Source organism: Cetorhinus maximus, chromosome 9 (assembly GCF_964194155.1).
Source record: "Cetorhinus maximus chromosome 9, sCetMax3.hap1.1, whole genome shotgun sequence".
Classification (NCBI taxonomy): Eukaryota; Metazoa; Chordata; class Chondrichthyes; order Lamniformes; family Cetorhinidae; genus Cetorhinus; species Cetorhinus maximus.
In genome coordinates, this window is record NC_135887.1 from 59,984,721 (window position 1) to 60,000,114 (window position 15,394).

Consider the following 15,394-nt stretch of genomic DNA (forward strand, 5'->3'; position numbering starts at 1 on the left):
TTCTAAAGATGCACAGGCTTTTCTTCACCCTTGTCGTCTTTTAAATCTCCCGGTGGTTTCTGGCCTCATGCCACTACAAGGTCCTGTACAACTGTCAGCAAAATCCAATGTAGAGCAGCTGACTGACAGGCTGTCATGATGGTATCTGTGCTTTTAAAATGTGTCATTTTTGTGATGGACCCTAACTGGAACGGATATGGAAACTTCAGCTAGCTGAAAGGAAAACAGAAACTTCAGGTTTCTAGTGAAACTGATATTGTTTGAAAGCAGAAAAAGACAGAACCATTTGAGCTCTGATTCGAGTGGGGCAGTACAGGTACGCTGAAGATGGAGGCTGGATCCAGAAGCTGGGAATAGGCAAATACACAATTGCTACAGCTGTTTCTGTTACAAAGATAACATTGGTGGATCTACACCATCAAGATCCTGGTAAGCAGCACTGAGGAGTTTCTGCAGGCGTATGCCATTTTGGTAAAGACTGTGGCCAGGGAACTTGGGTTGGTTGGGTTCTGCAGTCAGCTGGGGATCAGGCTAAATCTTCAAGAAAAAGGAGCTGGAATTCTACTGGAGAAAGTTCAGAGCTTTGAAGGACCCTATAACTGAAATTGATGCCACATGTGCTGAGTGGGCTGCCTAGTAAATCTGTCAGATTGATCTTTGCTCTATCTGCTATTTAATGTGTAATTTATACTTGTAAGAACCACAATTTGCCTGTAAATTCATGTTTAATTTACACTGATTTTGGTTTGATCGTTAAAGTAGAAGTTGTAACAAGTGAAATGTTGTCCGCTGGTTTTCTTCTCGGGGTCATTCAGCAAATTTGGTTCTTCTGGTTTATTGATCTCGTCAGGCATTATAAATTTCAGTTTAACTGCACACATGGAATGGGGTCAGCTTGGTCGAAAAGGTAGCACCCTTACAGACACCAAATCGGCTCCAATCCCTGACCTGTTCAAGTGTTAAGGTTGCCATGGACTTACTCACCCCAGGTAGAATCTTCATATTGTGAAGAGCGTTTTGTGCTTCCAGCGCCGCTTTACGAGTATAAAATGTTACAAAGCAACAACCTAGAACGAAAGGAAAAGAGTGAACAGCAGAAATGTTGCCTCGCCTGTCAAATCCTAGCACCTTGTGGCCCTTCCCAGCTACTCTGGCACTGACCAATTCCTGACTATGTTATGACCGAGATGGGAGGAGTGCACTGTCTGTCTCTAGTCCCACTACTCCACGGGTCATAACATACATTTAAATGATTTTCCAGCAAACTATATGGCCAAATATTTGCTTTCCTTATGAATCTGAGAATGAACACTCAATGCCCAGGTTTCTTCAATAAACAAAACTATTAGTTTATTATAAAACCAGACTCGTCAAGTAGAAGGAAAAGCTTATAAACATACAGCATGAAATATGAAGTATAATAATTACTCTAAATCCCCCAACTCTCACACACAAACACACCAAAAAATAAATCAAAGGAATTCTGCCCAAAAGGTTAAAAATCAATGGTTCAAGGGGAAAGGACCTTGAAATGGTGTCTGGGTTATACAGTCGGTCTCTCAGCGCTGGTCTGTGAAACAATCGATGACTCTTGCACTACTTTCCAGGTAGACTTTGTGGAAAACTTGCAGTCAGTCAATTTGAGAACATAGAGTGACTTCGGAGCAACTTCCATTCACTTTTTGCTTTGGACTGGGTCTGGAGCTTCAGGAGCTGTTGTCTTCTTTACCCAAGCAGCTGATCCTTCTAGTTTTCTCCCCCAAAGTAAAACCAGCACACCAGCTTTTTAACACAGCTTTCCAGGCACGGTTTTTTTCAAAGCCATAAACCACCATGTGACCCTTTTATTAAAAGTCCACTTGGGTCAAGAGGTTTCCAGCTTCTTTAAAACTGCTTAATTACCTTTTCCTGTAAAATGCTGTCTTTTCCAGGAACAACAGCAACCAGAGTCCTTGCATTAACCCTTTAAGGGACAGGGTCCTTTAAAACCCAAATTCTTCCAGAGTGTTCTTAGTCCTTGAAGATGAGCCATTTTCTGTGATTAAAACGTTTATGACAATTATTCCTTCTTCCCCTTCAGGTGCTGCTAAGACTGAAGAACAGTCCAACCTATGGCATAGTAGCAGTGCTCCATTCACATTTAGTCCTGCCCACATTGACATGAGTCTGTCCAACCTGTCTCTTGGTCTGGGCGTTAACATCCCCCCAACACCCCTGCCCGAAACCCAGCAAAAGGGTGCAGCTACTCAGCTGCTACATCACTGATTCCGCAATGTGGTGCTGCAGCAACCCTACCACCCTCACCCCAGGACCATTCCTTGGAATAGATCCAGGATGCAAAGCAATTTTAGCAATCTGCGGTCAGCACTCAAAGCTCACTGCTGCCCCAGTCCTCCTCACTAATCTGACAAATTTATCAGAGCTCTTTGAGGATGTAACAAGCAGGGTGGATAAAGGGGAACCGGTAGATGTAGTGTATCTGAATTTCCAAAAGGCATTCAATAAGATGCCACATCAAAGGTTATTGCACAAGATAAGAATTCATGGTGTTGAGGGTGGTGCATTAGCATGACAGAGGATCGCTAGCTAATAGGAAGCAGAGTCAGGATCAATGGGTCATTTTCAGGTTGGCAAACTGCAACGAGTGGAGTGCCATGGGGATCAGTGCTGGGGCCTTAAGTATTTACATCATACATATCAGTGATTCGGATGAAGAGACCAAATGTATTGTAGCCAAATTTGCTGACGGTAGGAAGGTGGGTAGGAAAACAAGTTGAGAGCGGGGTACAAATAGTCTGCAAAGGGATGAGAGATCAGTTAAGTGAATACAATGTGGGGAAATGAGAGGTTGTCCACTTAGGCAGGAAGAATAGAAAAGCAGATTATTAGTTAAATGGAGAGAAACTGTAGAATTCTGCAGTACAGAGGGATCTGGGTATCTTTGTACACAAATCACAAAATGTCAGCATGCAGGCACAGCAAGTAGTTAGGAAGGCAAATGGAATACTGGCCTTTATTGCAAAGGGAGATGGAGTACAAAAGTAGGGAAGTCTTGCTACAATTGTACAGGGCATTGGTGAGGCCTTGTCTAGAGTATTGTGTACAGTTTTGGTCAACTTAAGAAGTAGATTGGAAGCAATCCACTGAAAGCAGTTCAGAGAAGGTTCACTAAGCTGATTCCTTATGAAGAAAGCTTGAGCAGGTTGGGCCTGTACCCATTAGAGTTCAGAAGAATTACAGTTGGTCTTCTTGAAACGTATAAGATTCAGAGGGGGCTTGACAGGATAGATACTGAGAGTGATAGGTACTGAGAGTGATAGGTACTGAGAGTGATAGGTACTGAGAGTGATAGGTACTGAGAGTGATAGGTACTGAGAGTGATAGGTACTGAGAGTGATAGGTTCTGAGAGTGATAGGTTCTGAGAGTGATAGGTTCTGAGAGTGATAGGTTCTGAGAGTGATAGGTTCTGAGAGTGATAGGTTCTGAGAGTGATAGGTTCTGAGAGTGATAGGTTCTGAGAGTGATAGGTTCTGAGAGTGATAGGTTCTGAGAGTGATAGGTTCTGAGAGTGATAGGTTCTGAGAGTGATAGGTTCTGAGAGTGATAGATACTGAGAGTGAAAGATACTGAGAGTGAAAGATACTGAGAGTGGTAGATACTGAGAGTGGTAGATACTGAGAGGGTGTTTCCTCTCATTGGCAAGTCTAGAGCTAGGGGGCACAGTTTCAGAACAATGGGTTTCCCATTTAAGATGGAGATGAGGAAGAATTTCTTCTCTCAGAGGGTCAATGGTGTTTGGAAATCTCTATTCCAGTGAGGTGGAGGCTGGATTATTGAATATATTCATGGTTGAGTTAGACAGATTTTTGATTGGCAAGGGAGTCAGGAAAGTGGAGTTAAGGTCACAATCAGATCAGCCATGATGTGACTGAACAGTAGAGCAGGCTCAAGGGACTGAATGGCCTTATGTTCTTATGTTGAGTGCAAGTGGCTGGTGAGATTGGGAGACCAGTGACTGCATTTCTAAAAAGGCCCTAGGTCTCGACACCCAGAGCAAGGGGGCACCCAGAATGACACAGGTTCAGAGCGTCCTGAGACCAAACACAAGCTAAGGGCTCTGGGCTCCCAGATACCCAGACTGAGGGAGCCCAATATGAACACAACCACTGAAGTTGCACAAAACACACAATTCAAGGGTTGAGTTGCATCTCGTAATTCTCAAAGAGCCTACCACAAAATTGGTGTTGGCAGACACTGACTGAAGTTGAGGCACATCAGATTTTGGCAAGCTCACCTTTACTCTGAGGAGGGTTCTGACTTCTGTCTCGAAGTACATTTATTTCATACACGGCACCATACTGCTCAAAGAGCTCCTTCAGTTCCTTTTCCGACCAGGACCGTGGAATCTGACCTACAAACATCTTGATACAGTCGATGTCGGGCTGGTCGGGGTGATCCAGGGACCCGTTCATCTTCTTTGATCTATGCAAAGGAGAAATGGCAACAAGGTTATAAACCATGGACTGACACAGGAGTGGCGGAAGCATTAGAGAGAGGGGCAGTCTCAAAGTTTCAGAAGTCAAGGGGGACCAGTGCACGAGTGGGTCAGAGGGGGCAGTGGATGCAGAGATGGTGCTACAACACTACAGACCTGTGTATCCTTTCAGCACAAATCTTCTCTGAAAGTAAGGGACTCCTCGATCCAAGTAATGATCGCTAATGAAATGCTTCCTGTTGTAACTCTTGAACCCATCTTGCACCAATTTATAACTGTCATTTCAGGACATTACACATTTGTTAAAGTTCCTCTCATGTGCCTTCTTATCTTGTCCAAAGAGAACTACTTTTTAGGCAATTTGTGTTACTGAGCTCAGACTGGGAATCAGCCTTGTCCCTTACCTAGACTATTACCAGTCCTGTGCTTCAGTGACCAATGATGAATGAGTTTTTCCAAAGTCGCACGTACCGAAAAATTCAGCACAATAGCATCATGGCCCCAGCACTCACAGGCAAGGGTCGGAATGTGTTCCCAGAAAGAAAAGGGAGGAGGTTCCAAAGCTCAACTTCCCTGAAAGTCAAAGAGTAGGATATGGCAAAAAAGGGTTGTTTATGTCAGATAGCGAGAGCAGAGGTGAAATTAAAAAGGAAATTAGGAAAGCAAAGAGAAGAAACATTGGCAAGGTTAATCAAAGGAAACCCAAATAGGTTTTCTAAATCCCGAAATAGCAAGAGATTAACTAAGGACAGAGTAATGCAATGAAAGACTGAAAAGGTTAACTTTGTGTGTAAAGGCGATGTGGGCATGGTTCTGAATGAATACTTTGCATATATCTTCACAAAAGGGGGAGACAATATAGATATTGCAGTTAGGAAGGAGGATGAAATATGAAATGGTGTAAATAAAATGGTATGGTGAGAGGGGAAATATTGAAGTGTTTAACATCTTTGAAAGTGGATAACTGAATAGCTACCGATGATGTGTATCCTTGGCTACAGGTGAAGTGCCAGAGAACTGCTAACATTTGTACCTTTGTTTAAAAGGGGAGGGTGGGATAGGCCAAGTAATGACAGGCCACTCGGCCTAAACTCAGAGGTGGGAAATTCCAGAGTCCTGCTAGCTTTTCCATTCAAATCCCTTTTGAAAGCTTCAACTGGTCCTGCCTCCAGCACATCCTCAGGCAGCGCAACCTAAACAGTTGCTGCATGAAAATATTTTACATCAAGCAATTTTTCCAATTACCTTAAATCTCATGAATCTTTGCCACGCCCATGTCTTCACATCCTTCCTGTGTTGTGCCCAAAACTGGACGCAATACTCCAGTTGAGGATGAACCAGTGTTTTTTGTAGGTTTATTCTAACTTCTTTGATTTTTGTTGCCCCTATTAATAAAGCCCAGGATACTGTATGTTTTATTAACTGTGCTGTCAACCAGTCCTGCCACCCTCAATGGCTTATGCACATATACACCCAGGTCCCTCTGCTCCTGCACCCAATTTAGAATTGTTCCCATTGTTTTATATTCTCTGTTTTTCCTACCAAAATGAATCACTTCACACTTCTCTGCATTAAAGTTCATCTGCAATGTGTCTGCCCATTCTACCAGCCTGTTTATGTCCCTTTCAAGTTCTACACTATCCTGTTCCCCATGTTTCACAATACCGCCAAGTTTCATATCATCCACAAATTTTGAAATTGTGCCCTGTACACCAAGGTCTGGGTCATTAATATGCATCAGGACGACTAGTGATCCAAATGCTGACCCCTGGGGAATTCCACTATAAACCTTCCTCCAGTCCAAAAATTATCCATTAACCACAACTCTGTTTCCTGTCACTCAGCCAATTCCATATCCATGTTACTACTGTCCCTTCATTCCACGAGCTTTAACTTTGCTCACAAGCCTGTTGTGTGGTACTTTATCAAATGCCTTTTGGAAGCCCATTTACACCACAGCAGCATTACCCTCATCAACAGAAAAGCAAAATACTGTGAATGCTGGAAATCTAAAGCAACAAAAAATACCGGAAATACTCAGCAGGTTAAGCAGCATCTGTGGAGAGAAACAGAGTTAACGCTTCAGGTTAAGTGACCTTACATCAGAACTGTTTTGCTACATACGAACAAATGAACAAGGAGCAGGAGTAGGCCACTCGGCCCCTTGAGCCTGCTCTGCCATTCAATAAGATCATGGCTGATCTGAACGGAACCTCAAGCCCACATTCATGCCTACCCCTGATAACCTTTTACCCCCTTGCTTATTAAGAATCTATCTAGCTCTGTCTTAATATTCAAAGGCTCTGCTTCCACTGCCTTTTGAGGACGAGAGTTCCAAAGACTCTCAACCCTCAGGAAAAATTTCTCATCTCTGTCTTAAATAAGCGACCCCTTATTTTTAAACAGTGACCCCCTAGTTCCAGATTCTCCCACAAGAGGAAACATCCTCTCCACATTCACCCTGTCAAGACCCCACAGGATCTTTTGTGTTTCAATCAAGTCACCTCTTACTCTTCTAAACCCCAGAGGATACGAGCCTAACCTGTCCAACCTTTCCTCATATGACAACTCACCCATTCCTGGTATTAGTCTGGTAAACTTTCTGAGCTGCTTCCAACGCATTTACATCCTTCCTTAAATGAGACCAGTGCTGTACACAATACTCCAGATGTGGTCCCACTAGTGCCCTGTACAACTGAAGCATAACCTCCCTACTTTTGTATTCAAATTCCCTCCCAATAAATGATAACATTCTATTAACTTTCCAAATTACTTGCTGTGCCTGCATATTAATTTTTTGTGATTCATGCACTCAGACATCTCTCATCATTTAGATAACATAGTTATTTTTTATTCTTCCTGCCAAAATGGACAATTTCACATTTGCCCACATTATACTCCATTTGCCAGATTGTTCATTCACTTAAACTACCTATATCCCTTTGTAGCCACCTTTTGTCCCCATCACACTTAATTTCCTACCTATCTTTGTGTCGTCAGTAAATTTAGCAACTATTCCTTCAGTCCCTTCATCCAAGTCATTTATATATTGTAAAATGTTGAGGCCCCAGCACTGATCCCTATGGCACACCACTTGTCACATCCTGCCAACCAGAAAATGAACCATTTATGCCTGTTTCCTGTTAGCTAGCCAAGCTTCTATCCATGCCAATATGTTAGCCCCAATACCAGGCTTGTCCACGGACCGGGTGTGGCCTGTGAAGCCCCCAGTGTTGTCCCCGGAGATAGTTTTCAAAATGTCGTTAAGTGCAGTGGAAGATTCTGAAAGTATCTGCTCCTCCAATCACAGGTTGTTCCTCTCCTGCAGTTGCTGCTGATAGACTCATGAGTGGGGAGACAGTGGCACATTGGTAATGACACTAGATTAGATTGCCAGAGGCCCAGGCAAATGCTCTGGGAACATGGGTTAAAATCTCACCACAGCAGCTGGTGGAAAATAAATTCAATTAAGGAATCTGGAATTGAAAGTTAGTCTCAGTAATGGTGACTATGAAACTATCATGTTGTATTAACCCATCTGGTTCACTAATGTTCTTTACTGAAGAAAATCTGCCTCCCTTACCTGGTCTGCCCAACATGACTCCAGACCCACAACAATGTGGCTAACTCTTAAATGACCTCTGAAATAGCCAGCCAATCAGTTTCAGGGAAATTAGGGACGGGCAATAAATGCTGGCCTTGCCAGTGATGTCCACATCCCATGACAGAAAACATTTTTTAAAACAGGAAATGTGGGAGAAAAACAGTCTGTGATTGGAAGAACAGCAATACTGGCAACAGCGATTGGGCTCCAGAGAAAGAAATATTGGCTCGCCTTCCGTGGTGGGGGGGGATGAGAAGAGAGACTCGTTGCCGGGCTGTGCCATGCTCGGCCAGTGCGGAGGAAAAGAGAGACGCCTGCCATGTTGAGTGGGGAGGGAGAAACTGGCTGCCGGGCCTGGAGGGGGTAGGGAGAGATTGGCGGACAGACTTGCTGCCGGGGTGTGGGTGAGCTTGGGGGGGGGGGGCGGGCACGAGCGCGCGAAAGCAAGTCTGAGTGGGAGCCCGAGTGAGAGTGTGCAGTGTGCGCATGTGGTTTGCTCACTCAAAGTCTCAGGAATCCCACTCACCCTCACCAACACACAATCACACCCACTCACAGTGGCTGAGGGTGAGGGAAGGAGGATTGGGAGTGAGCCAGACAGACTCTGTCACCTCTTGCACGCTAACAGTGATTTTTATGAAATACTCCTTTCTAATTATCAACTTGTTGCTTTGACATTGCTTTGATTTTGCTCATTAAGATGTTCCTTTTCTTCATACCTCAACTTTATTTTCAGATTCTCATTTAATGCTGTGCTGACACATCTTTCTGAAATTGGTTCATTGGCCCCTTTCGTGAGAAAAAAATGGAAATGTGGCCGCCCAAGTGAAAAGGTTAGACAGGCCTGCCCTACACCATGAGCTTTTATTTTTCACAATAACTTTTGATGCGGCACCTTAACAAATGCCTCCTGGAAATCTAAGTATAGCACATCCACCAGTTCCACTTGACCCACAGCATGAGACTCCTTCAAAGAACTCCAAGAAATTGGTTAAACATGATTTCTCTTTTACAAAACCATGTTGACTCTGCCTGATTGCCTTGAATTTTTTTGAAGTGCCCTGCTATAACATCTTTAATAATAGCTTCTAACATTTTCCCTTTGACAGATGTTAAGCTAACTGGCCTATAGATTCCTGCTTTCTGTCTCCCTCCCTTTTTTGAATAAAGGAGTTACATTTGCTATTTTCCAATCTAATGGAACCTTCTCTGAATCTAAGGAATTTTGAAAAATTAAAACCAGTGCATCAACTATCTCACTAGCCACTTCTTTTAAGATCCTAGGATGAAGTACATCAGGACCCGAAGGCTTGTCAACCCACAGCTTCAACATTTGGTTCAATACCACTTCTCTGTTGATTGTAAATTTCTTGAGTTTCTCCCTCCCTTCCATTTCCTGGTTTACAGCTATTTCTGGGATGTTACACTCATCCTCTATAGTGAAGACTGATGCAAAATACCCGTTCAATTCATCTGTCATCTCCTGATTTTCCATTATTAATTCCCAACTCTTACTTTGTTAACTCTTTTTTTTAAAGATCTATAGAAACGCGTACTGTCTTTATATTTCCAGCTAGCTTTCTCTTGTACCCTAATTTTCCCCCCTCAATCTTTTTGTCATTCTTTGCTGTTTTTTATATTCTGTCAAATCTTCTGACCTGCCACCCATCCTTGCACAATTATATGTTTTTTCTTTAAGTTTGGTACTGTCTTTAACTTGAGTTAACCACGGATGGTCCTCCCTTTGGAATTTTTCTCTCTCTTTGGAATTCTAAAATATCCCCTTAAATGTCTGCGACTGTATTTTTATTGATCTATCCCTTAATCTAATTTGCCAGTTCACTTTAGCTAGCTCTGCTTTCATGCCCTCATAAATGAACTTTAAAATACTAGCCCTTGATCCATTCCCCTCTCCCTCAAGCTCCATGTAAAATTCAATCAAATTATGATCGCTGCTACCTAGTGGCGCCTTCACTACTAGGTCATTAATTAACCTATTTCCATTATTTTTAAATCTATACCTGTAATGCCCTGTCAGTCTTTCCACCCCACCTCCACTAGAGCTGAACCTTGAGTGTCCTGCCATCCATTCTTAATTAGCACATTCTCTTAGATAATATCACCACCTTCAACACCTCTTTGTTCCTTGTCTGTGACATCTTTTGATTATCTGCTCCTATCACTGCTTGCTTGTCCCTACAACCACCCCACCCCCCCAACTTCTCTCCCCCCACCCCACCCCCCAACCTTAACCAGCTTATATTTCACCCCTCTCCTAATATTACTCAGTTCTGTTGAAGGGTCATGAGGACTCGAAACGTCAACTCTTTTCTTTTCCGCCGATGGTACCAGACCTGCTGAGTTTTTCCAGGTAATTCTGTTTTTGTTCTGGATTTCCAGCATCCGCAGTAGTTTTTTTGTCATTAATTAATCCTGTATCATTGCACAAGACCAGGTCTAGTATAGCCTGCCCTCTGATTGGCTTCAGAATGTGCTGTTCTAAGAAACTATCCCGAAAACATTCTATGAATTTCTCATCAAGGCTACCTTCACTCATCTGATTTTTCCAGTCTATATATAGATTAAAATCCTCTGCGATTATTGCTGTACTTTCTGACAAGCTCCTATTATTTTTCTATATACCTAGCACTACTGTGTGGTTACAGTTAGGGGGCCTGTACACCACTGACACAAGTGACTTTTTGCCTTTACCATTTCTCATCTCTACCCAAATCACTTCTACGTCCTCATTTCCTGAACTTAGGTTCCCCCTCTCTATTGTGCTAATACAATCATTAATTAACAGAGTCACCCCTCCATCTTTTCCTAGCTTCCTGTCCTTCCTTAATGTCATGAACTCTTCAATATTCAGGTCCCAATCTATATCATCCTGTAGCCATTCTTCTGTAATGGCTATCGGATTGTACTTATTTATTTTTGCGCTATCAGTTCGTCTGTTTTATTTCAAATGCTACATGCCGTTAGTTTTGTCCTTTTAGTATTTTTGTAACCTCTTACCTTATCTGCTAATTTGTTCAGATTTGTACTCATAGACCCTTTCTGTCATGGTCTGCTTATCATTTTCCATAATACTTTTCTCTCTTGCCTTGTCGCTATTCTTCGATTTACCACATCTTCCCAAATTTGATCCCTTGCCCCCACTATTTAGTTTAAAACCCTCCCTACTTCCCTAGTTACGTGGCCCACAAGAACGCCAGTCACAGCACAGTTAAGGTGTAGACCGTCCCAACAGTACAGGCCTCACCTTCCCCAATACTGGTGCCAGTGCCCCACAAACTGGAACCCACTTCTCTCGCACCAGTCTTTAAGTCACATATTCAATCCTCTAATTTTATTTACCATATGCCAATTTGCACGTGGTTCAGGTAATAATCCAGAGACTGTTCTGCTTTTTAATTTAGTGCCTAGGTCCTCATACTCTCTATGCAGAACCTCTTTCCTAGTTCAACCTATGTCGTTGGCACGTACATGGACTATGACAACTGGATCCTCCCCCACCCACTGCAAGTTCCTCTCTGGCCCCGAGCAGATGTCCCAAATCCTGGCAACAGGCAGACTCTCGCTCTCGACTACACAGTATAGTGTCAATCCCCCTGACTATACTCTCCCCTACTGCCATCAAATTCCTTTTTGCTCCCCCCGCTTGTACAGCTTCCTGTACCATGGTGCAATGGTCAGTCTGCTCATCCACCCTGCAGACCTCACTTTTGTCCACACAAGTTGTGAGCACCTCAAACCTGTTTGCCAATTGCAAAGTCTGAGGCTCCTCCACTACTGTCTGCTCAGTCCCTTTACCTGCCTCACTCAGTCACATCCCCCCTGTCCCTCAAGGCTGACCAAAACAAACAGCCATATTCTAAGAGGTGTGACCATCTTCTGGTACAGCTATTTCTCCCCCTCCCTGATGTTGCGCAGTGTCTGAAGTTTAGCTACCAGATCAATAATCCCGATCTGGAATTCCTTTCTGCAGATGTTTGTGTCCTGTTTCGCGTTGGCATCAAGGAGCTGCCACATTCCACAGCTGCAACACAATACCTGTCCTCCCATTGTTATTTATGTTATTTAGCCACTTTCTTTCTTAACTTAGAATAATTCCTATGTGTACTATAGTTCACTATATTTATTATTAGTAAGAAAAAAGTAGAAAAAAAAGCAACTCCTCGCCTCTTTACTGAACTCCACTTGCCAAACTTGTATCAGCTCACTCTGCTTGCAATCTGCACTCCATTTGCAAAGCTGCGCCCAGGCCTCTTTGGAGCTGAGACTGCAACAACTATATTGGCCAATTAACTAATCAGCTACTCTCCAATACAGCTTGTTTGTCCCTGCTTAAGCCTGGAAGAAACTTAGTTTATTAACTTACTTTAAGTAAATACCAGTTAAATGGTAACTGCAGACCAGATTTTCAGAAAGACATTGATTCTTAAAAATCCTACTGACCAAACTCTCATCAGCTCACTCTACTTGCAATCTGCACTCCTGTTACAGTTTTGCCCGCTAATCTTTGAGTCCAATTTATCTGAATCAGATCCATTCTTACCCCATATTGATGTTGGCTTTCCTTCAGTTCATTATTCTTACTCTGGATTGTTCTGTGCCCTTTTCCATAGTCAGCCTAAATGTCACAGTTCAATGATCACTGTTCCCTAAATGTTCCCCCCCTGGCAATTGGTCCACTTGGCCAACCTCATTTCCAGGAACTAGGTCTAGCTGTGCCACCTTTCTCATTGGACTGGAAACATACTGTGGAAAATGAACATACTCTGGGAACTCTTGCCCTTCACACTACTACTATCCCAGTCTAGTCGGATAATTAAAGTCCCCCATTGAAGCTATTCTCTAATTCTTGCACCTCTCCGTAATTACCTTGCAATATTGTTCCTCTACATCCTTCTCTGCTATTTGAATGCCTACAGGCCACACCGAGCCATGTAATTGCACCTTTTTAGTTCCTTAGCTCTAGCCAAATAGATTCTGCCCTTGGCCCCTCTGGAACACCCTCTCTCTCCACTACAGTGTTCTCCTTAATCAATACCATCACCCCCTCCCCCTTTCCTTCCTTTACTAACTTTTCTGAACACCTTGTGTCCAGGAGTATTTAATACCCAGTCCTACCCTTCTTTGAGCCAGGTCTCTGTTATAGCCACAAAATCATATTCCCATGTGGCAATCTGCACCTGTAACTCGCCAGTCTTATTTACCACACACTGCACATTCTCACCGTTCACAATAACTCGGAATTAGACTTTATTACTTTCCCTCTTACGAGTACCCTATTTAACACCCTATCTAACATCTCTGGCGCTATCTGCCTCTCCCTTATTCTTTTCACCTTGGTATTCCTGTCTGATATTACCTCCAGGTTCCCACACCTGTCAAGTTAATTTAAACCCTCCCCAAGAGTAGCAGCAAATCATACGAGGCACTCAGTCCCACTCTATTTCGGTGCAACCCATCTGGCCAGTACAGCTCTCATCTACCCTAAAACCGACCCCAATGTCTCAAGAATCTAAAGCCGTCTCTCGTGCACGATCTTTCCAGCCACAGATTTATCTGCTTCTTCCTATTTCGATACTCACTTGTATGTGCTACTGGGAGTAATCCGGAGATTACTACTTTTGAGATGCCGCTTGCTCTTTTCCTACCTACTTCCTAAATTCTGACTACAGGACCAGATCCCACTTTCTGATATGTTATTGGTTCCAAACATGGATCATAACTATTGGCTGTTCACTCTCCTGCCCTTAGGGTCTCTGCAGCTCCCTTCAGTGACACCCTTGTGGGCAAAAATTTAGCAGATGGAGTATAATGTGGGAAAATGTGAACTCGTCCACTTTGGCAGGAAGATTGGAAAAGCAGTATTCTATTTAAATGGAGAGAGACTGCAGAACTCTGAGGTACAGAGCAATCTGGATGCCCTGGTACATGAATCACAATAAGTTAGAATTCAGGTACAGCAAATGACTAGGAAGGCAAATGAAATGTTGGCATTTATTGCAAGAGGAATGGGTTTTACTGCAGCTACACAGGGCCTTGGTGAGACCACATCTCGAAAGCTGTGTACAGTTTTGGTCTCCTTATTAGAAAAAAGATATAATTGTGTTAGAAACAGTTCTGACAAAAGTTCATTCGACTGATTCCTGGGATCTTTTGAAGGAAGGTTGAGCAGGTTGGGCCTACTCTCTGAAGGCAGAGGGGCATGTTAGTGGGGTGGTGAAAAAGGCACTTGGGATACTTGCCTTTATCAATCGAGGAATAGATTACAAAAGTTGGGAGCTCATGTTGGAGTTGATTAGAACCTTGGTGAGGCCACAGCTGGAGTAGTGCGCGCAGTTCTGGTCGCCACATTATAGGAAGGATGTGATTGCACTGGAGGGGATGCAGAGGAGATTCACCAGGATGTTGCCTGGGATGAAACATTTAAGTTATGAAGAGAGGTTGGATAGACTTGGGCTGGGAGCAGAGAAGACTGAGGGGTGACCTGATCGAGGTGTACAAGATTATGAGGGGCATGGACAGGGTGGAGAGGGAGCAGCTGTTCCCCTTAGTTGAAGGGTCAGTCACGAGGGGGCATAAGTTCAAGGTGAGGGGCAGGTGGTTTAGGGGGGGATGTGAGGAAAAAATTTTTTACCCAGAGGGTGGTGACGGTCTGGAATGCACTGCCTGGGAGGGTGGTGGAGGCGGGTTGCCTCACATCCTTTAAAAAGTATCTGGATGAGCACTTGGCATGTCATAACATTCAAGGCTCTGGGCCAAGTGCTGGTAAATGGGATTAGGTAGGTAGGTCAGGTGTTTCTCACGTGTCAGTGCAGACTCGATAGGCCGAAGGGCCTCTTCTGCACTGTGATTCTGTGATACAGCCGTTGGAAATTAGAAGAATGAGAGGTGATCTTATTAAAATATAAAATTCCTAAGGGATTTGACAGGGTAGATATAGGGAGGGTGTTTCCACTTGTGGGAGAGACTAGAACTAGAGGCACAGTTTAAGAATAAGAGGTTTACCATTTAAGACGGAGATGAGGAGAAATGTTTTCTCTCAGAGGGTCCTTAGTGTTTGGAATTCTGTTCCCCAGAAGGCAGTGGAGGCTGGGTCATTGAATTTATTCAAAGCAGAGTTAGACAGATTTTTGATAGACAATAGAATCAAAGGGAGCAGACAGGAAAGAGGAGTTAAGGCCACAAACAGATCAACCATGATCTTACTGAATGGCAAAGTAGGCTCAAGGGGCTAAACGTCATATTCCTATTTCTTATTACTATATTCTGGTGTTAT

At 43.4% G+C, this 15,394-nt stretch overlaps 1 protein-coding gene across 6 annotated transcripts in view; it reads right to left on the reverse strand.

Annotated features, from left to right (window-relative positions):
* Window positions 1-15,394, reverse strand: part of celf1 (cugbp, Elav-like family member 1) — a 98,885-nt gene that overhangs the window by 51,695 nt on the left and 31,796 nt on the right. For 3 of the 6 annotated variants that reach the window (XM_078548776.1, XM_078548772.1, XM_078548774.1), the window contains exons 3-4: window positions 4,296-4,483; window positions 985-1,067 (exon numbers count right to left, since the gene is read on the reverse strand). In XM_078548776.1, the coding sequence (XP_078404902.1) occupies window positions 985-1,067; window positions 4,296-4,473 (261 nt within the window). In that variant the 5' untranslated portion in view covers window positions 4,474-4,483. Of the gene's footprint in view, window positions 1-984; window positions 1,068-1,902; window positions 2,036-4,295; window positions 4,484-5,741; window positions 5,882-15,394 lie in introns of all 6 variants that reach the window. The other 3 variants (XM_078548773.1, XM_078548775.1, XM_078548777.1) reach the window with 2 other exon arrangements.